Below are 23,054 nucleotides of genomic sequence, written 5' to 3'. Positions count from 1 at the left end.
CAAGATTAAATATAAACTTTACATAGGGACCACTTCTTTAGTTGAGGAAATGCAACCACCTCTAGAGTGAAATGTAGCAACTGTACAACAGTGCACATCTGCACTACCCCAAGTACAAGAACTCTCAACTTGGTGGTTTCAGTATACAAATTCAATGATCCAAAAGCATGGAGCTAGAGCAGAGGTCCCCAAAGCGTGGGGAGTGCCCCAGTAAGGGGGTGCGGAGGAACGTCCGGAGAGGCATGGCGGGGACCTCCCCGCCTCCAGCTCTGCACTGGTCCTGTCCCCAGCCACATCCCCGGCTCCGCGCTTGGCCCCATCCCCAGCCTTGGCACGGCTCTACTGATGGCCCCACATCAGCTCCCAGCCTTGCTGCTGGCTGCAGCTCCATTCCCAGCCCAAGGCCAAGGCTGGGGGCAAGGCCGGAAGCGGAGTCGCACCTCAGACCAGCTGTGGCTCCCCTGCCCCAGCCTGGGCCCCACTCCCGGCCCTAGACCCACCCCCAGCCTCAGCCTCAGCCCCCTTGCCCCTGTCTTCGTCCCTCTGCCCCAAGCTGCGGCCCCACTGGCTCCGGGGGGCGCAACCCTCAAAGGTTTGGGGACCGCTGACCTAGAGGATGTGAAATTAGATTTCTAACCTGGACTGTCACAAGAGCTGCTCCCTGACAGCTTTTATTTGAAGTACCCGGACACTTCAGCTCAAGGGTAATCTGTTCTTCCCTGTTGATATAGAGTTTGGGCATGGTGTCCAATATTTCACTGTCAAGAGCAACCTGCTGGGTCTCTCGGCGAGCTGCAGTTCTGCGAAATATAGACAAGAAGTTAGCAAAACCTTTAGCACAGAGCTGGGCATTGGAAACTTTAATAGCAAGAATTACCATGACTGCAGGATTACAGGTTTTACAAGGAAACAGGTTGTTAACTATAGTTCTAGATAGTAAATAATCCAAACTTCAGGCAGTATAGAAGTTTACTAAATGAAAAACAGAATTAATAAAACAGATGTACATTTCACAAGCAGCAATTCATAACAATGGGGAAGTAACTTCACCAGGAGGATCAGAAACTACTCAAAGTTAGCACCAAAAAAGAGTCTGGGACAATCAAGCCGGAAATTTATTAGACCACATATTGTAACTAGATATAAATAGCCTTTAAATAGAAAGGCTGGATGGTTCAGTAAACACACCAAAGCCCATTGAGAGTTACTGCTAAAAAAAAATAATAATAATATTCAGGATTTGTTCTGTATCTCAAGCAGTTTGATACATCTCTTCTCAATGATCATGCCAACTCTTTGACAGGATTTAGAGACTCCAATGACAGAAGGGACCATGGTGATCATCTAGCCGGATTTACTGCATAACCCAAGGCCATAGAACTTCCCCCAAATAATTCCTAGGGCAGATCTTTTTGAAAAACATCCAATCTCTATTTAAAAATGGTCAGTGAGGGAGAATCCACCACGGCCTTGGTAAATTGTTCCAATGGTTATTTACTCTCACTTAAAAATTTAATTTCCAGTCTGAATTTGTCTAGCTCCAACTTCCAGCCATTGGGAAAACATTATACCTTTTTCTGCTAGATTGAAGAGCAGATTATTAAACATTTATTCCCTATGTAGATACTTACAGACTAATCAAATCACCTTTAATTTTCTCTTTGGTAAGTTAAATAGATTGATCTCTTTGAGTCTACCACTATGGCATGTTTTCTAATCCTTTAATCATTCTCATGGCTCTTCTCTGAATCCCCTCCAATTTATCAACATCCTTCTTGAATTATAGGCTCCAAAACAGGACACCATATTCCGTCAACCATCACACCAGTGCCAAAAACAAAGGTAAAATAACCGCTCTACTCCGATTCGAGATTCCCCTCTTTATGCATCTCAGGATTGCATTAGCTCTACTGGCCACAATGTCACACCTGGAGATCATGTTCAGCTAATTATCTACCACGACACCCAAATTTTTTCCAAAGTCACTGCTTTCCAGGATAGAGTCCCACTTTCCTGCAAACATGGCCTACATTCTTTGCTCCCACATGTACACATTTACATTTAGCCATACTAGAACACATATGGATTAGGCCTTAACTGGAGTATTGTGTCCAGTTCTGGGCACCACATTCCAGGAAAGATATGGACAAATTGGAGAAAGTCCAGAGAAGAGCAACAAAAATGATTAAAACATGACCTAGGAGGGAAGATTGAAAAAATTGGGTTTGTTTAGTCTGGAAAGGAAAAGACTGAGAGGGGACATGATAACAGTTTTCAAGTACATAAAAGGTTCTTAAAAGAAGGAGGGAGAAAAATTGTTGTTCTTTGCTTCTTGTCCCATCCTCAGAGGCTATGAGCTTAAATTGCAGCACGGGCGGCTTAGATTGGACATTAGGAAAAACTTCCTAACTGTCAGAGTGGTTAAGCACTGGAATAAATTGCCTAAGGAGTTTGTGGAATCTCTATCATTGGGGATTTTTAAGAGCAGGTTAGACAAACAGCTGTCAGGGATGTTCTAGATAATACTTAGTCTTGCCTTGAGTGCAGGGGACTGGACTAGAGGACCTCTCGAGGTCCCTTCCAGTTCTATGATTGTTTGTCTGTGCCCACTTAACCAAGTGACCCAGACAGCTCTGTATCAGTGACTTTTCTTCATTATTTACCAATTCCCCAATTTCTGTGCCCTCTGCAAACTATCAGTGATGATTTTACATCTTCTTCCAGGTCATTGATAAAAATGTTAAATAGCGTAGGGCCAAGAACCGATCCCCAGGGGACCCCACCAGAAACATCTGCTTGAGGATGATTCCCCATTTAGAATTACATTTTGAGACCTATCAGACAGTTTTTAACCCATTTAATGTGTGCCTTGTAATTTTATATCATTCTAATTTTTTTAAATCAAAATGTCGTGCAGTACTAAGTCAAATGCCTTGGAGAAGTCGAACTATATTACATCAACACTGTTGTCCTAATCAACTAAACTTGTAATCTCATTCTCCCCCGCCCCCCAAAAAAATCAAGTTAGACAAGATCTATTTTCCATAAACCCTTCTTGATTAGCAATTTTGTTCTTGATTAATAAAGTCCCATATCAGCTGCTCCATTATCCTGCCCGGGATTGATGTCAGACGGACAGGACTATAATTACCCTAGCCATTGTGTTTATCCTTTTTTAAAAATGGTCACAACAGCTTTCTTCCGGACTTCTGGAACTTCCTTGCTGCTCTAAGACTTATTGAAAATCAACATAAAGGTCCGGCCAGTTCCCTTAAAATTACTGAATGCAAATTATCTGGACCTGCTGATTTTAAAATGTCTAACTTCAGTAGCTTCTGTTTAACATCCTCCAGCGATACTAGTGGAATGAACAAGTGTTATCACCGTATGATCAGACTGCATCTGTTTTTTCCCCAAATACAGAACAGAAATATTTAGTGAACACGTTTGCCTTTTCTTCATTATTATTGATAATTCTACTATTTCCATCTATTAATGGACCAATTCCATTGCCAGGATTCTTTGTTCCTAATAAATTTAAAAAATTCCTTCCTATTAAACTTAACTCTGCTAGCCAGAGAATTCTTTTTGTGGTCCTTTGTCATACCTCTCTTTGTATTTTTTTGCTTCCCATATCAATTTTCTACAACTACTAACTTTATATTCATTACTATCAACCTCCCATTTCTTCTCTCTCTTTTTTTCTTATTATTAAATATTTGCCTTCACTTCCCCTTTAAACCAGGCGGGGTTTTTTTTTGTTTGTTTTTTGTTTTTGTTTTTAACCCAATATGGCCTCCTTCCTCAGTTGTAAGATTGTGGCTTTTCAGTCATCTAGTAAAGTGTTCTTACATGATTTCCCAATTACCATTCACATTTTTCTGATTAAATTATTCCTCTCAGATGATTTGGCTCAATTGTTTTCAGCTTTGTGAAACTGGCTCTATTAATGCAATAAGTATATTTATTTATTCTGCTTGCACATTCCAAATGTGATCAAGTCAAGATTGTTTCTTAATGGCTAAAAAGGGTAACTTTTTTAAACTATTCATTTATCAGTTTTTTTTAAAAACTAAGTTCTTCAGCTGCATTTTGCTAGGAGAATGGTGACAGAATAGTCTGTATAAAAACAATGTATGAAGTTACCATCATTTGAGGCCAGATTTTCCTCTTGCCGGCTCTATTGCAAGAAATGGCCACAGTAGGATGACTTGTGTAAAAGGATTAGTTAACTAATTACTGACTATAACCTATTCCTACTCTAGATGGTTATGTCTTTATTAGAATGAGGTGAATGTTCCATTCTTTTCCAGGGAACAGAATAAATCCTAGTAGTTAGTTCTGGTCCTAAATTTGTTAAATCATCAATTAAATGACGACGCACTCTACAAGAAAAAACACAAAATAGGTCAGTGATAGTGAATCAAATTCTGTTATTTCTAATCATGCTAACAATACAGACAAGAAGGCTGTTTCAGAAGTCATCTGAACATACCAGCAGAGCAGAAAAAACATAGCTAAAGATCTTACTTGGCATATTGCTGCAAGTTGTTAAGGTCCACGCGCACAAGCTGTGTTGCTTCTTTCTGACTTACTAGACTGACAGACGAAATAACAGGCACAGGAGGTTTCACTGGTTGAAGGGGAAGAGGGGGTTTGGGTGCATCATACTTCTTCAAATTACTCAGTATTCTCTCCTTGGCTAGAAAGGAAAGGAGGGGCAATTCTTGTCACTCAAAGAAAAACACGTAGGATATAATCTGACCATACAAATAATTTGATTATTACTGGTTGTGACGCTGACAGACCAGCTCAAATCAAAGCTGTAGGCCAATTCACTTGTGTGTGAATAGCAAAAAAAAGTTAAGTCAGCTTGTAGGCATAGTTCTATTCTAACAAGTGAATTGGCCTAAGGGGAAAGTTATCATATTACATTTAAATGACATATACCCTGGTAATTACATTTACACCAAATTTACCTGTTGGTTGCTATTGTCTTACATTATGTATATCCTTGTACTTAGTTAACCCTAGATCAAAATTATGTATTAATGCCAAGATGAGGAGATGGCTGATGTGTAAATTTCATGAAAACTAAAGAAAGATTGTTTGGACTGCTGTAACTAAATGCATTGTGTATATCTCTAACTGGATTGCCCACCAAACAGGATTGGAGCCTTGGAACCGTAAATGAAGAATTAACTTCAAAGTATGGGTCATTGTGTTCAGCAATGGGAAATCCATAGACCCAGTCTGTATTTGGGCAACAAGGAAAAGCCCATGCTGTGATGGAGACACCAGCCAGATTGTTTTCTGGGGAAAACAGCTATAAGAATGAATCCAGAGGAATGATCCTGAATCTCTGAACTGTTCTGGATTGTAGCAGGATGGAATACTGTACAAGTTGACAGAGATTTACCTTGGGTGACCCTGAAAAGACTTTTGCAAAACTAGCAGATTACTACATCTCTCCTATCATTTTGGACTTACAAACTTGGACTCATCTGTTAATGTATTTTACCTGCTTTAACCTCTCTAACTCTCACTTCTTTTTCTTAACTAATAACTCAGCCTCCTTGTGTCATTATGTGTATGCATTATGACAGTCTTTAATTATATGATCACATATTATTTTCTCCCCAAGACCTCTGCCTCATTCATTGCACAAAATGGATAATGCTCAATTAAATATTCTTTTCCCCCTCATTGCTCAGTGTGGGGCTTCAGTCCTTTTTTACTGCACACTATTCAAACCCTGCTCTGAAAACAGATTAGGGCTTTTCTATGGTGCTCATCACTACAGTATAGGAGTGCTTCACAAACATTAATGTCTTTATTATCACAACACTGAGATGAGGGGGTATTTTTTATCCCCATTTTACCAATAGGGAACTGGGGTAGATTAAGATCAAAAGTGTCCACTGATTTTGGATGCCAATTTGAGATACCCGTGATCTGATTTTTTTTAGAGAACTTAGTAATATATAGCACTTGACACTTTTAGAGCACAGCTCCCTTTGGCTTCAGGTTCAGCTCAGATTACTCAGCAGTTGTGCAAATCAGACCACAAGGTCTCAAGTAAGACTCCCAGAAAACTAAGACACACATTTATTGGCCACCTGCAAGAAGTCTGATTTAAGTGACCTGACTAGCATCACACAGGAGCTCTTGGCAGAGGCAGGGATAGAATCCACCTATCCAGGGAAGGTATTCAGCCACCTTTATCATGAGCCCATTGTGATAGATGCAAGACATACTTTGGAGTAGGGACACCTCAAAGACTAGTATACTATTGTGTCTGGCACATAGAACCATAGATTTACAGAACACTGGGGAATTACAGACCAGTCAGCTTAACTTCAGTGCCCGGAAAGATAATGAAGCAAATAATTAAGCAAACTGCGAACACCTAGAAGATAATAAGGTGATAAGTAACTGTCAGAATGGATTTTCAAGAACAAAATCATGTCAAACCAACCTAATAGCTTTCTTTGATTGGGTAACAATCCTTGTGGATGGGAGGAAGCGGTAGATGTGGTATATCTTGACTTTAGTAAGGCTTTTGATACTGTCTCGCATGACCTTCTCATAAACAAACTAGGGAAATACAACCTAGATGGAGCTACTATAAAGTGGGTGCATAACTGGTTGGAAAACCGTTCCCAGAGAGTAGTTGTCAGTGGTTCACAGTCAAGCTAGAAGAGCCTATTGAGTGGGATCCTGCAGGGATCATTTCTCCATTTGGTTCTGTTCAATATCTTAATCAATGATTTAGATAACGGCATAGAGAGTACGCTTATAAAGTCTGCAGACGATACTAAGCTGGGAGGGATTGCAAGTGCTTTGGAGGATAGAATTAAACTTCAAAATGATCTGGACAAACTGGAGAAATGGTCTGAAGTAAATAAGATGAAATTCAATAAGGACAAATGCAAAGTACTCCACTTAGGAAGGAACAATCAGTTGCACACATACAAAATGGGAAATGACTGCCTAGGAAGGAGTACTGGAAAAAGGGATCTGGGGGTCATAGTGGAGCACAAGCTAAATATGAGTCAACAGTGTAGCACTATTGCAAAAAACAAATAAAAAATCGTTCTGGGATGTATTAGGAGGAGTGTTATAAGCAAGACACAAGAAGTAATTCTTCCGCTCTACTCCATGCTGATTAGACCTCACCTAGAATATTGTGTCCAGTTCTGAGTGACACATTTCAGGAAAGATGTGGACAAATTGGAGAAAGTCCAGAAAAGAGAAACAAAAATGATTAAAGGTCAAGAAAACATGACCTAGGAGGGAAGACTGAAAAAATTGGGTTTGTTTAGTCTGGAGAAGAGAAGACTGAAAGGGGACATGATAACAGTTTTCAAGTACATACAAGGTTGTGGCAAGGAGGAGGGAGAAATATTGTTCTCCTTAACCTCTGAGGAAAGGACAAGAAGCAATGGGCTTAAATTACAGAAAATGTGGTTTAGGTTGGACATTAGGAAAAGCTTCCTAGCAGGATAGTTAATAAATTGCCCAGGGAGGTTGTGGAATCTCTGTTATTGGAGATTTTTAAGAGCAGGTTAGACAAACACCTGTCAGGGATGGTCTAGAAGATAATACTTAGTCTTGCCTCGAATGCAGGGAACTGGACTAGATAGTCTCTTGAGGTCCCTTCCAGTCCTACAATTCTATGTGCAAGACACCATAGGCAAATGGGATACTCAGACTATATATCACGTTTATAGATACAAATCTGCGTGAGCTAGAGAGCGTATTCTAGCTCCATGGAGGAAGGTACAGAGCTTTCTCCAGGAACTAAAGTTCAGTGGGGGGAGAAGTGGGTAACAATTACAAAAGTTAAACAACTGCTCCAGAGAAGTCTCACCGCTGGGGGAATTCCATAAACTGCTTCAAGAGGCCCAGCAGAAAGAACTTTTGGTATAAGGGGCAACCTGAATTGACTCAGGGACCTTCTTTTGATACTCAAATGGACACGAGACTGTAACCAAGAGGGCAAAACCCTACTGAAGAATGTAGGGCACTTAACAGGCTCTTCATGCAGATGGTGGGTTGATACTTGGTAAGCCTAGCATGTATGTAGACCGTTTATTGTTTTGTGACATGTTTTCTCTATAATGCTTTTGTTCTATACCTACTGTGGTTTGTGAAAGCTGGCCAGCCCTTGGTAACACAGTCATAGCCCCTAGGAGAGAGCAGGATGGCAGGCACTGGACTAAGGTCAGACCTGCTGAGATAAGCCCAGTGAATTGCAAGGGGACTGCAAACCTAAATCCCAGGTCTGGAGGGAGAGGATTGCAAGTCGCCACCAATAGAGAAGTGATGGCTAGAGGTCTGAGACCTAAAGGTGGTGCCCTTGAACAGACCACGGAGGAGGAAGAGGTGCAGTCAACCCTGGAACTGTGAAAATCATTCCACCTCTTCCAATCCCCTGCTTCATTCACTATACACCTTCCAACTTCTGCAACAAAAAAGGTAGGGGATCCTAGAGACAACAGCCGCCTTTACTACACAACCCTGATTCATTCCCAGAGCAGGTCCATCATGTGCACTGAATGAGGCAGGGGTCCTGTGGGTAATAAACAGCATATGATCATGTAATTAGGATTATATCATAATGCATACACACAATTGGCCAACTTAAGGTGTACAGACAGCCTTAATTCTGATATCTCCTAGCATTTAAGTTTGATTTTGCAACCTTAATATTTTCTTTTACCATAGTTTTGTGTGTGTAATTCCTAGGTTTTTTAAAAAAAATCCATCTTCAGGCATCAGCTTTGCCCACACCCCAGCTCCCCACCCCTCCCACCCTTGTATAAGTTTTATACAGGGTAAAACGGATTTATTTGGGTTTAGACCCCATTGGGAGTTGGGCATCTGAGTGTTAAAGACAGGAACACTTCTGTTAGCTGCTTTCAGGTAAACCTGCAGCTTTGGGGCAAGTAATTCAGACTCTGGGTCTGTGTTGGAGCAGACAGGAGTGACTGGCTCAGCAAGACAGGGTGCTGGGGCCCTGAGCTGGCAGGGAAGGCAAGGGTAGAAGTAGTCTTGGCACATTGGGTGGCAGCCCCAAGGGGAGTTCTGTGATCCAACGCATCACACAGGCTACTTATTTAGGTGCCTAAATGAGGATTTAGTAGACCCCTAATTTCTGAAAATCTTGGCCACTAACTGCATTACAAAAACGTCGTCCTATTGCAAGCCAAAAGTACTTCAATAAAGAATATATGAACTGCATTAACCCACTAGTTATAATAAACACCACTGTGTTCCCAAAGCTGCCTACTGCTAAAATGAGCTTTTTTCACAACAGTCCTAAACGTACACTCGTTGCTTCTGCAATAGCTTGAACAATGTTGTGTTTGTGGCTTACCTGACAAAGGGTTAGTGAAATCTGTCTGCACTGATGAAGTGCTAGGGGTTGCATGGGATTCAAGTTTGACTTGGAGCCAAAGATTTAGAGCTTCCTGAAATTCATGCTGTATGCGTTCAATATTGACATATTCCATCCACAAATCCTATGGCATGAGAGAGAGCTCAAATTATTATAGGGCACTTTGCACAGCTGACAACGTACAATATACAATGCACCCATCTCCACGTACAGTACCAGGGAGACTGTACAGTCACCGAGCAGAAACCAGGCCCAAAAGAAAAAAGTTGAAGAAAAGCAGCAGCTAGAGATAAACCCATCTAGGCACACAGAGCACTGACAGTCACTTATGACCATCATGGAAGGAATCTAACAGTCTCTGGGAGGAACTTCTATAAATGAGTTCCCTGAGCCTAAAGGGCACCATTCCAAGCCCAGTGCAAACTGAACCCCAAGACAGTAGGGCAAGCAGAACTCAAAGAAACAACTGCTTGCAAGAAATGGCGAGGAAGCTGCAGTTCCTTAAGTATCAAGGGTGTAAGTTATTGAAATCGGGTAAAAAAGGGCTGTATTTCCCAGAGTTTATCCGTACCCAAAATAAGTGGGGGGAAAAACACAACTCCAGCCACAAGGAGCAACTTTCAAGGGTTTGCCTGATCAAAGAGCCCTCAACTAATAGGGGCATGCAAGGTTTCACATGCACAGTATACAGAATAATGTAAGCACCCCCCGGGCTCATTTTTGCTTGATCAGGAAATAATACATATTTCAGTGAGAGCAGGTCTGAGGTTCAAGTGTTTTATTTGCTGTCTAAAATCCAGTTCTGGACTGTCCTCAGAGCCATTTGAAAAGGCATACGTAGGTGCAGAATAAGAGCTATGTTCTTGTTGTAGCATGCAAGAACTCTGGGTCTGAGCTCTGGCCCACATAGGGAGGGAGGCTGTTTGGGTCAGCACACAAGAGTCCAAGAAAAAGTCCACTGGTGCTGGAGAGCCTCAGCTTGCAGAATGGACCGTGCTGCAGACTAGCAGGGCATAGAGTGCACCACAATTTAAGACGTTAATTAAGTGGCTCTTAACCAGTGAACTGAATTTTGGATCATAAAGTCAACCCAATCCTGCTCTGTCAGTGATACTGAAGTCTCTGTTTCACCTGCTGATTTTGCATGATCTTAGCAAGTCTGTACACATCATATTGCTTCGGTAAAGACGGAATGTATGCATCTCCTTTCTGAAAGCTCTCTTCTTCCAGCCACAGAACAAACACATTAAAAAGCCTAAAAGAGAAAAATTAGGGGAGAGAGGGTGAGAAAAAAAGTTAGACGTCTACAGAGTGTGTGTTTTCTTCCTTAACGGCACATGAACACACACACACACACACACACACACACACACACACAGTGTGTATGATTGAAATGGGAACCTCTGGAGCTAAAAAGAATGAGTCTTTTCAACTTGAGCTAAAGAACCAGGCTCAGTAACTGGGGGATGTAACCAATTAATATCCTTTACACATTTAACACAAAGGGGGACATGTAACACACACCGACTGGTGGGTTACATCAGAGCCCAGCTCAGTGGCCCTGTTACACTCCAGTGTGGAACATGGTAGGTCAGCCTAGATTGAAGTATGGGACAGCAGGAGGAAAGAGCTTTGGAGAGTTAATTTTCAAGGATTAGAGGGGTCCCTGAAAAGGGACGGGAAAGCGGGGTAGAAAGTAACTGAAGGGTGTAACCCTGAGCCACCGTATTAAGGACCCCTGGGTCCAATGTTATAGACACCCACACAGGGAGGAAGGAAGAAAGGCGGTTGGCAAACAGAGGGGAGGAAGGATCCGGGGAACAGTCCAGTAGGTCACGCTCGTGTGTACCCTCAAAACGGGTGCTTGCCCGTGTGCTTACTGTGGGTTGAGCCCGCCTGGGATGTAGATGTGGGTTGGTGGCCAGGGCACCTCTTGTAGCCCCTGGATCTTCTGTGGGGAGGCTCCTGGCGAGGGTGGCTCCCCCTGGCTCTGAGACTGCTTAAACCACTTGCAGGCAGGGCCGGAGATGTACAGGCCCAGTGTTTTTATGGTCGTGCAGGAATCTTTCAGGCCATGGAGTTTAATGTCTGTCTGTTCTGCGAACAGGGCATGCCCGTCAAAAGGGAGGTCATGCATCAGCAGGACGGGGCTGATCAGTGGCTCTGTCCCAATTGGTACCAGTCACTCCTCCCGGAGTTGGATCTGGCTGACCTCGATGAGCGTCTGGATTGGGCTCTCGGCGACCGGCGGCGCTGGGCAGATCTGCAATGGCCCAAGCTGGCGATCTACGCTTCACACTTAACGAGCGGTACAGGGATGTGGAGTGGGACCGGGAACCAGAGCGGGCCTGGCATCATGAAGATGAAGCCGCACGCGGTGACGCCGCCTGGGGGATTGGCGACGGTCCGGATAATGGTATCGTCGGTCCCTCGACCTGTCCCTGGAGCGGTACCGGTGCCGCAGAGATTTCGGGCATCAACTCCAAAACTCCTGCCGGGGGGCGCATGCCTCCAGAGGTCTGAACCCGGTTACCGGCGAGCCGCACCTCAAGCCTCTCTGCCCTTGTCCGAGCTCCAGAGACTGGATGGGGCTATGAAGCTTCTGCCTACCATGGGCAGAAGCATGTCGGCTGCAAGAGGGCAACCATTGGCGGGACGTGCCCCCCACTACGGGGAGCGCTGCCGGAAAGGTGGAGACTATGATGGTGCCAACACGGGTTTACCCACGGACCAGGACCCCACCGGGGCCGGAATGGGTGGCACCGGGAGGGACAATGTCTTGCGCTGCTTGCAGGACCTCTGGCATGGACAGCACCTGGAGATAATAAGGACCTCCGCCGCTATCTGGGGTATCCGGCGGGGAGCGGGCGGGGCTACTCCGCTCAACATGAGCTGGGGCCTGGGATCCCCAAGGGGTTGAAGAAGTGCCCAAGACAGGGTCTTGGTCCACCCCCGACTTGTCCTTTCCCTGTGGGAAGCTGGAGACCTTCTTCGCCCCATCTTCCTGGGCTTCTTGGCTGGAGCCACGCAAGGAGACAGGTGCCGGCTCGTAGATGGTACCGGCGGGGTGCTGCGCACCGAGCTCATGATGCTCGGCGCCAAATCGGAGCACTGCTCCGGAATTGGGGTAAGGGCAGACTCCATCAGGGGCGCCTTCAAACAAATGTCACGCTCCTCTTCATCCTGGGCTTGAAGGACTTGCAGATTTTGCACTTATCACTAATGTGACCTTCACTCAAGCAGCGTAAACTACAGTAACTCCTCGCTTAACGTTGCAGTTATGCTCCTGAAAATGCTACTTTAAGCAAAACGATGTTAAGCGAATCCAATTTCCCATAAGAATTAATGTAAATGGGCAGGGGTTAGGTTCCAGGGAAAAATTTTTCGCAAGACAAAAAAACAACTATATTTTTTATATATATTATACATACATACATACATACATACACACACACACACATATATATATATATATACACACACACACACACACACACACAGTATAAGTTTTAAACAAACAATTTAATACTGTACACAGCAATGATGATTGTGAAGCTTGGTTGAGTTGGTGAAGTTAGAGGATGGAAGAGGGTAGGATATTTTCCAGGGAATGCCTTACTGCTAAATGATGAACTAGCACTCAGCTGAGCCCTCAAGGGTTAACACGTTGTTACTGTAGCCTCACACTCTACAAGGCAGCACGAATGGAGGGAGGGGAGACAGCATGGCCAAGAGAGAGACATACACCCTGTGTGTGAGAGACGTGCATTGCCCCTTTAAGTATGCTGACCAAACTAAGTACATTGCCCTTTTAAGTAGATCAGCAAGTTGAGACAGCAGCTGCTGCCAGCAAGCTCCCTCCATTCTGAGAACCTGTGGTGTCCTCCCCGCTGTTCTGTGGAGACAGGGTAAGTGGGGGGCAGAAGCAGGGGGGAGAGGGACACCATGACATTAGCACCCTTCTTCCCCCCCAGCACAGCAAGTAGGAGGCTCCCGGGAGCAGCTCCAAGGCAGAGGGCAGGAGCACCACATGGCAGTGAGTGGGAGGGACAGCTGAACTGTTGGCAATTGATAGCCTGCTGGGCAGCTGCCGCACAGGGAACTTAGGGGAGCAGGGAGCTGATAGGGGGGCTGCTGGTCCACCTTGGTTCCAAGTTCCCACCAGCTAGCTCCAATGGGCTGCTCTTCCTGCAAGCAGTGGACAACATTATAAGGGAGCATTGCACAACTTTAAACGAGCATGATCCCTAATTGATCAGCAAGGTACCAACAAAACAACGTTAATCAGGACGACTTTAAGTGAGGGGTTACTGTATTATGTGGATTGCTAATGGGCTTGGCTCTTTACAGCAATCATGGGGTTTAAAGCCGGAGGACCGGGGCATGCCCCATCCCGAGGCAAAGTCTCTTTGGGGACCTACTAAGTCTCTAACTTAACAAATCGGTTGAACTAAACTAGAGGGAAATATATACAATAAAATTTGCAAGAGGCAAATGAGTTTGAACGAACGAAAAGCAACAGCTCTAGCCGAAGCAGTACCCGTTCCATGCACCATCACTAGTGGCAAGAAGGAACGGAGGGTGGAGGGGGCCGGAGGTGCCCTATATGCCGCGGCATATGCACGCCACTCCAGGGGGCGCCAGAGCCGGTCCCCTACGGATACTACTGAGGGAAAAACTTCCGGCACCGGTGCATGTGGCGAACACACACACCTAAGTTGAATGGACATGAGCAATCACTCGAAGAAGAATGTGTATGGTACATACTAAACAACAGTAGGATCTCAGTAAATACCATAGCGAAATTAGCTGTTTCAAACATGACTGAAACAGGACTGGCTTTCTTTACCTGACAAGTTCTTTATGCAGTTCTGGTGAAGTCAGGTAATCTGGTGAACAGCTCCCCTTTTGTGACAAGCCTTCACTGCCATCTGCAGCACTCTCTACTCTAAGCGCTTTACTAGCTGCGTGGTGGAAGTCTGCCACCTCTATCAAGCGCTGCTTCATTGCACTTAGTAGGTTAACATGAGCCGGACTCTGGAAAAATCTTCTTCCAATACAGCCATCTACAGGTAACCTTCAAAACAAAAGTCTTGTTGTTAATGTCAAATCAACATCTCTGCACCATAAACTGGTTTTTGCTTCACGGAGACGGCTGACACTAAATACTCCTCTCACCAGAGCTCTTGGCACCATGGAAAAGGGGTTGTACAAGGCACTTAGTAATCTCATTTATACTGGAAACACAAACGCCTGCCACTAATTATTTTAGAACCTTTAACGAATAACAAACTCACCCATACTGCGGCCCTGGTCGGTGAAGGTAAAGGAGAAAAAATTTTTGCCAGATGAGGGGCAGAAGGGGGTGATCTGCAGGGGTAACAAGGGCCTGATGAGCCCAACGGTAGATCATTAATCTCTGGAGAGAAGGTACAATAGGCAGCTTCAGCTGGGCCTGGGCTTTCTGCAAAAGAAGTGGAGAACTCTTTTCAACAAGTGTGCTAGGAGGCCCATTTCCATTGCAGTTCCCTACAACAGACTTTGTTCTAATTTATTCCTACATCTTTAATTTTGATTAGCAGAGCACGGATGGTTTGGGAACTGTGAATAAACTACAGCTATTAGATAGCAGTAACCCAGGAAACAGTCACGCTTCTGCAGTAATGTTAAGGCCGAGGTGCCCAACTCTCAGCTATATGCCCAATCCGGTCCACTTGGTTTGCTATTAGAGGGTCATATTATACTTCGATCTTCATGCAAACATACCGCTGGCACCAGCAGAAGGACTGCCGTGGACCAAAGCAGCACATAAGGGGCATTGAATTTAATTCAAATTTAAGTTGACCTACTCCACAGAACACGTTTGACATTTCTGTATGGGGGCATACATCCCCATGCCATCCTGTAGACAACAGCAGACCATATATATTTTGTGAGGCCCAAGAAACCAGCAGGGTACTAATGAATGTAACAAGTGCTGAGCACTTTCAATAGTGTTTTGCAAACGTAAGAACAACTAGTGCAGTGGAGCAGTACTGAATGGAAAGCTACCTTTTTCACTAAAAAGAAATTGCATCAGCTTTTCCAAAGATAGATGAGATGAAGGCCAAGCAAAATGATACAGGTACATCCACCAAGCCCTGAACTCTACAAACATAAGACCTGTATTGGTTTCATATTAGCAATAAGCTATTTTTTTTATCCAGTTCAATATTTATAACCAATGGTTTAAGGCTCACTCAGTAAACAAAACTACATTTATGCTGCAATAGTTGAAGGAAGGAGGGTCCAGTGGTTAGGGCACTAGCCTGGAACTCCAGAGACATGAGTTCAATTCCCTGACTCACCAGACTCCCTGTGTGAGCTTGGGCAAATCATTTGGTTGCTTTGATGCCTCAGTTTCCCCATTTGTACCAGGAGGATAATAGTATTGCCCTATCCTCACAGCACCCTTGTGAAATAAATACACTGAAGATTGAGAGGTGCTCAGATGCCATAGTAAATATGCTCTGTGTGTATTTCATATACAGATAGAAGAGTTACTAAAAAAAACCATTAAAAATAATAATGTATTAAAAATCAGGCCTTTGGCATGCTGGTTTTAAAATGTTAAACTAAAAAAAGAGGATGGAAAATCCTTTAGAGTGCTTTTTCTCCCCCCTGTAAACCAAGCAAATAAGGTCTTATAGAGATACACTGGTGTCTGTGCAAGCAAAATTGCCAGGAATGGCTCAAAAGAAGACTCAATTTTCTATGTATGAAGGGGGTAACTGTTCTCTTGCCTTCAGAGCCTGATCAGGAGTTAAAGCGTTGATGACCAATTCACCCTCCACAACTCTGCGAAGTTGGGAATCTTCTTCAAATATGGACTCCATATTCAGAACCATCCATGAAAACCAAACCTGTAAGATACAGTGTATAGAAAATCTTGACTACAGAGGAAATCCTGCTGTTTTCTAAATATTTTTTTATAGATCCTTACTATGAAGTTCTGAAAGCATCATCGCATGGAGCCAGGAAGTTTTATGAACAGATACCCTATTCCCCATATATATATGCAACCAAACCTTCCATTTCACTATTGACCTATTAGAACTAGAAGGAACTTAGCTGACAAAAGGGTAAGATCCGAAATATAATATAATATATAGAGATATACCTATCTCATAGAACTGGAAGGGACCCCAAAAGTCATCGAGTCCAGCCCCCTGCCTTCACTAGCAGGATCAAGTACTGATTTTGCCCCAGATCCCTAAGTGGCCCCCTCAAGGATTGAACTCACAACCCTGGGTTTAGCAGGCCAATGCTCAAACCATTGAGCTATCCCTCCCCCCATCCATAGTTACCATTATCCATTCAGAGAACTCCAGATAAAATAACCAACCCACATATTTTATCATCAGACCTCCTCTTCCACACAACACATGCAACAGGTCTCTGCTTAGGGGTTTGTTACATGTTGTAAGCAGAGAGGAGGGTGACCAGAATTTAGAACATTTGTCAAACATAGCAGCCCAGTCTCTAACACTGAAGCCTACAAGGGATTATCTGGGGAAGGTACACATTATGTATGTACTGACAGTCATGTTAAACGAGTTCTTGGGTACAGATTTAGGATTTAAATTGCTGACTCCCACACGCGAAAAAATGTCAGTGCAAAGGCCTATGACGTCTCCAGTCTGATAAGCCTGCAATGCTCTCTCAGACTAGATTCGAATTTTATTTCATCCCAAGAGACCTTTTGCAATAAGGAAAAAGAAAGGAATGACAAGAGTAGAAGACGACACTCAAACAGGGGTCATGGGAAAAACAGAGCACTTCCGAGTTACGTAACTGCCTACCTGCGTGGAATTCGCACTGCCCTCGATGAAGGAAGGGGTCACATTTCCTGCCACAATCCAGCTGACCAGTGAAGAGAGCAGACCTTTGTCACAGTGATAACCTAAAGCATTCTGCAGGGGAAGTTTGCATAAAATGAAGAATGAATGAGAGAGTGTGATGGGGAATTTACTTAGCTATGGAACGGTCTCTGTGCCTTTCTCCAGCCTGCCCCTTATGTGTGCAACCAACTCCCAATCCTGCTTCACAAAGCCATCACTGAAACACCAGCTAAAAATCTCATTTCTTCCAGGAGGCCAAATAATTAATATAATTAAATCATCCTAGTTTGGAAAATCCAAAAGCAAGAACAATGCATCCTGTCTTGTGTCTTTTAGGGCTGGGCCTGTATATTATAGTGTTCTCATGTAAAGCACTGAGAACACCATAAACACAGTATTAGTAAGTCAGGAACCATAATTTAAAGATACAGTAAAACTCCCTTTACCCAAGACTCCATACTTCAAAATTCCCTATTTGTCTTAATGCCAGCGATGCCCCCATCCCAATTCACTCAGTACCACAGTACCACCTAATTAGCCAAACCCCAATTTACTCAATTGTTACCGACATCCCTGTTACTTTTCAGATAAATGGGCTCGGACTATATATAGAACAGAGATTTATTTGGAACTGATAATCCCAGACCTAAGCCTTTAGAACTTTTCTACAGCTGCACTAATTCCTCTGTTTTACCTTATGCTGTTGGTAGAGCAGTTTTTGCACACAGTCCTCTTGACTATACTGAAAAGCTGCTTTGCATAGATGATCCAGAAGGTAGAGCGTTGCTCTCTCTCTGTGCCACAGCTGTTGAGCAGTGAGAACTTGCCCCCAGAACTCCAGGACTGCAGCTGGCCACACTCCATCAGGCTGACGGCTCATAAAAATGTGGGTCTGCCAAGTTACAGGGTGGAATTAAACAGCGCCCAGCCTGAATTACTAAAGCACAAAACTTTACTGAACAATTGTTTAATTTCCATCGGTTGATTTTTGTGACAGCATCAAGGGCTCTAATGATATCTGTTTATTTTCAGAAGGACACAAATGACGTCACTGTAAAGGATTTGCTATTTTTGTTCTTATCCCTGACCACAGAAATTCTCAGGATAAAGAGATGTTGAAGCAGGGGGTCCGTGGAGCTTATGAACGCTGCTGGAGAAGAGACCATTTCTAAGGCTTCTAACTCTGCAGGAGAAGAAACAGTCACTGAGGCCATTCATTTGAAACCCTGCAGGCTCTCGGCCTGGCAATGCCGACCCTGTCGTGTTCATTCTGCTCTCCCTGCAAGGCAGAACTCTCAGTGTCATCATGGGTATCAGTTTATCGTCTTTTCTAAGCCTGGTATTTTTTCCATTTAACTCCATTGGGGTCTAGACTTCATGACCTGATAGGGCTACAGATACTTTGGCAGACCAGTGCCGATTCTTTTTATACCAGTACCATTTTCCAAATACTGATCACAAACCAGCGATCAGAAAGGAAAACTTACAAACCCTAACAGTAGCCAGATACACCTCTTAATTCCTGCTCTACCCAACCCTAATGTCAGTGTGCAAATTATGCTTCATATCACATTCCAAGAAACACTGGTGAGCATTCTCTCTCTTTTTAACAATCAAGAACTGCAACACTAAGTAAAAAAAAAAAATTTAGCACTTGAGCACTGCAGATCCATCTCCCTCTAGCCATTAGATGTACAGTCCATTCACACGTCGTTTTCTGACCTGGATCATGCTGTTGAGAAGCTCCACATTTTCTCCATAGCTTGCTCCGGTCAAGTGTTGCGTCACTTTGTGCGTAACCTGCTGAGTCATGCCTTGTGGAACTCCATTATCCAGGTGAAGGAACAGCTGGATGTAAGATAAAAACCTAGAGACCATAATAATCACAAATGAAATTCATTCAATTCTAAGATTTCTCCTACATCATATATAAAGGGCTGGGTTGGTTTGTTCTGAGGGATTTAAGTGTCATAATACCGAAGGTGACAATTATTAGACTTAAACCCAAACCATTATAAAGAAGTTTGCATTTTTAAAAATCAGCATGAGAACATCTGAACTATCATCTTAAGTTTCAACCCCTCCTAAACTCCCCACTGCTGAAATACGGCAGCACCAGGAGCAAAAGCCACGAGCCACTACACAGAACTTGTAAGGAAGGAAAATTCTGACCAAAGCCATCCTACTCTAAAGATCTCAATGTGCTTTTCATAAATAACAGCAAAGAGCAGACAGGCCTTTACTGTCTCATCTGACACATCAACGTGTTGTAAATGGCCTGGGACCCAATTTATCACCCTCACTGCATCAGAAATGCACAGAGGTCACATATGAGCTGCCTCAGTCTAATTCAGACATTTCAGATGTGACATCCCCTCAAATTGTATAATCTCAGATCAATGCAATTTCTTTTTCAAAGATGTTTGGATTGCCGACTCTAGGTCAACACGGAACATTTGGTGGAAACAGTGTGTTTTCAAGAGACAGCTGAATTATGAAAGGGAAGTTGACTGGTGTGGGAAGAGACAGAAAGAATTCCAGGAACAGAGACCAACATGGAACAAGGCATGAAGATGTGTGTGGGACAAAGCTAGGCGAGTGGTATTTCGGAGGGCGACTTGCATCAGTTTGTGTATACAGGTCTCAGACGAGATCTTAAAAAACTGAGGTCCAGTCTGCTCTGCAGGGATTATGGTACTACTTGTAAGGGACAGATTTGCCCAATTATTGTTAGCCAAAACTCCACATTGCCTGGTGTTGCACAGTGTGCCAGTGGACTGTCACCCTCTACATGAGAGGTTCTATATGCAGAGTTTGTAATACACTCTGCAGTGCTATAGAAGCACAGGAGTGCCTGACACTTGCAGACTTGTGCAAGAGGAAACGGGAAGAACAGGAGAAAAGCTCAAATCAAGAAAGCACCGTATGGCCTCACAACCAGCAAAGGCAGTGGGGCAGAGAAAGAAAACCTGACCTTGCTCCTCAGACAGTTCGGGTATCAGTGCACATTAGTCTTGAAGAACATCTGGAGAGATGTCTGACAAGAACTGACATAGACCAGTAATCAGGAGAAAGGCACATGGGACACTGGTGGAGGGAGCTGTTTATATTTCAGGATTTCTCTGCAGAAGTTACCCTGCACAGGAAAGCACTCTCTGAAGTACTCTCTTTGAAAGAGACTGAAAACTACTCTTGTCTGCCCCATGGGGCTCTAAATACTGACCAGTCAGTCCTGGAACAGACCATGTTTCAGCATGACAGCCATGAAGACTTGAGAGGGGATTGATTTTGGATAGAAAGTTATGCACCCTGGCTTAGTAACATAGCAATTAGTCATGACAGGGTGTTATGTTAATAGGCCTTTGGGCTACGCCCTATGGGGATTCTGACTGGAACTTTAACATGCTTAGCAGTAACAGCATTAACAGCTTGACACCCAGAGTGTTGCCTATTCCTCTACCTAGCCCATCCACAGACAGAACGGGTCAGGCTGTCCAGAGACTGGAGAACTGTGCTACAAGCTACAGCACTGGTCTCAGCAGGATGTCTGCACACATGGTGATAGCACATATGGTGGGTGTTTCCACCACAGCTGAGCCACTGATCATAATCGTTGTAAAAAAAAAAAAAAACACCAACTTGGCAAATATGCTGATTAGGTTTCTAGTCAACTGTTGCCGCACACTACTATCACTCTGCCTTGGCACTACAGTTAAATAAAGATCATGCTTACTGTTCGTTCTTCAGAAGGTAATACTGGCAGGGATAGAACAAGGGTAAAACTTTATCCAGTACATGGACTACTGTTCTCAGATACCGAGACTGCACCAGTATGCCCAGCAGAGGGATCCCTTCAGCACAGAACTTTTCAATGCTGCAAGGAGAGAAACAAAAACAAACAAACAAATACTAAATAGCGTCAATCTTTGTGAATTTATCCAAGCAGATTCAAGTTTTTCCACCTCATTCCCTCCCAAAAAAGGAGGAATTTAAGGGTGGTGAAACTTCCTGGTTTGTCAGCCCTAGAGAATTAAGGCCTCTAGCCACGGTAGGTATTTGCTGCAGATGGAGATGGGGAGCCATTTGATACCTAGCAATGCATTTCACTACAGGAGATGCTATGTGGAATTCCTGCTTTTATCTTGCAGCAGCCTCGGACACTGCAGGGAAAAGGGATGTCTAGGAAAAGGGAGTCTACATCTCATTCAGTGCAGTTCCTGGTATCAAGTGCTAGCAGTACAAACACGCAGACCTGGGGCAATGTCAAAGATAGCGAGGATAACATTTCACTGTCCAGATCTTCTATGCCAGGAAGACATAACATTAATATTAAACACCTCCACTTCCATTGATCTTTACTTTTTCAGTTTGCTTAAACATTAATCAACCTTCAACATTCCTGTGATATAAGATCACTATTAGCCCCCATTTTTTCATATGGGGAGACGGAGCAAAAGATTTTCCCAAAGCCCACAGTAGGAGTCAATGTCATAACACAAATTAAAAGGATGCTTCTCATCCTATGCTCAGATCACACCACCCACTATCTCAAGCTAGAACCGCCCTTTAAAAACATGGAATCAAACTGCTCTAACCCTACTGGGGAGCACATGCAAGGGAGGAAGAACATAAGAACGGTCATACTGGGTCAGACCAAAGGTCCATCTAGTCCAGTATTCTGTCTTCCGATAGTGGCCAATGCCAGCTGCTTCAGGGGGAATGAACAGAACAGGTAATCATCAAGTGATCCATCCCCTGTCGCCCACTCCCAGCCTCTGGCAAACAGAGGCTAGGAACACCATCCCTGCCCATCCTAGCTAATAGCCATTGATGGACCTCCATGAATTTATCTAATTCTTTTTTTAACCCTATTATAGTCTTGGCCTTTATAACATCCTTTGGCAAGGAGTTCCACAGGTTGACCGTGCATTGTATGAAAAAATACTTCCTTTTGTTTGTTTTAAACCTGCTGCCTATTAATATCATTTGGTGACCCCCAGTTCTTATGTTATGAGGAATAAATAACACTTCCTTATTTACTTTCTCCACACCAGTTATAATTTTATAAACCTCTATCATATCCCCTCTTAGTCATCTCTTTTCCAAGCTGAAAAGTCCCAGTCTTACTAATCTCCCCTCACATGGAAGCTGTTCCATACCCCTAATCATTTTTGTTGCCCTTTTCTGAACCTTTTCCAATTCCAATATATCTTTTTGAGACAGGGTAAGCAGATCTGCATGCAGTATTCATGATGTGGGTGTACCATGGATTTACATAGGGGCAATATAATATTTTCTGTCTTATTATCTATCCCTTTCCTAATGATTCCCAACATTCTCTTAGCCTTTTTTGACTGCCGGTGCACATTGAGTGAATGTTTTCAGAAGAGCACTAGGCAATTTCTCCTCACAAATTAAATCAACATTATATGGAGAAAGCAAAATAGCTAAAAGTTGGGAAAAGAGTGAAAATATTGTGGCAGGACACAAGTAGCATCACTTTACAGTTTTGAACTAATCAAAAGAGAAACTCACAGAGCGCCTAACCACAAAGTGGCTGAGACTATCCTAGAAAGGACTGTTTTGAAACATGTTTAATGCTAGGTTAGGATGCTCACTAACATTTTGACTGAAGTAACAAGGGTCTTACCAATTTCTAGTACACAACACGGACAGGGATGTTTCTGAACATCCTATTGCAACACTGTTAGAAAACATTGTTGCAGACGAATATGGGAGGGAATGCCAGACAGTACTTTTTGGTTAGCAGG

General features: G+C 43.5%; 1 protein-coding gene across 1 annotated transcript in view; it reads right to left on the bottom strand.

The window, feature by feature from the left end:
- The window catches only part of EPG5 (ectopic P-granules 5 autophagy tethering factor), an 85,381-nt gene that overhangs the window by 31,402 nt on the left and 30,925 nt on the right, over positions 1–23,054 (bottom strand). The window contains exons 17-27 of the mRNA XM_054031997.1: positions 21,017–21,157; positions 19,006–19,150; positions 17,978–18,175; positions 17,245–17,355; positions 16,186–16,305; positions 14,701–14,867; positions 14,253–14,480; positions 10,535–10,658; positions 9,383–9,527; positions 4,531–4,702; positions 638–800 (exon numbers count right to left, since the gene is read on the bottom strand). Of these exons, the coding sequence (XP_053887972.1) occupies positions 638–800; positions 4,531–4,702; positions 9,383–9,527; positions 10,535–10,658; positions 14,253–14,480; positions 14,701–14,867; positions 16,186–16,305; positions 17,245–17,355; positions 17,978–18,175; positions 19,006–19,150; positions 21,017–21,157 (1,714 nt within the window). The remainder of the gene's footprint in view (positions 1–637; positions 801–4,530; positions 4,703–9,382; positions 9,528–10,534; positions 10,659–14,252; positions 14,481–14,700; positions 14,868–16,185; positions 16,306–17,244; positions 17,356–17,977; positions 18,176–19,005; positions 19,151–21,016; positions 21,158–23,054) is intronic.

The sequence above is a fragment of the Malaclemys terrapin genome, chromosome 6 (genome assembly GCF_027887155.1).
Source record: "Malaclemys terrapin pileata isolate rMalTer1 chromosome 6, rMalTer1.hap1, whole genome shotgun sequence".
Lineage (NCBI taxonomy): Eukaryota > Metazoa > Chordata > Testudines > Emydidae > Malaclemys > Malaclemys terrapin.
This window is presented reverse-complemented; position numbering and strand designations above follow the sequence as displayed.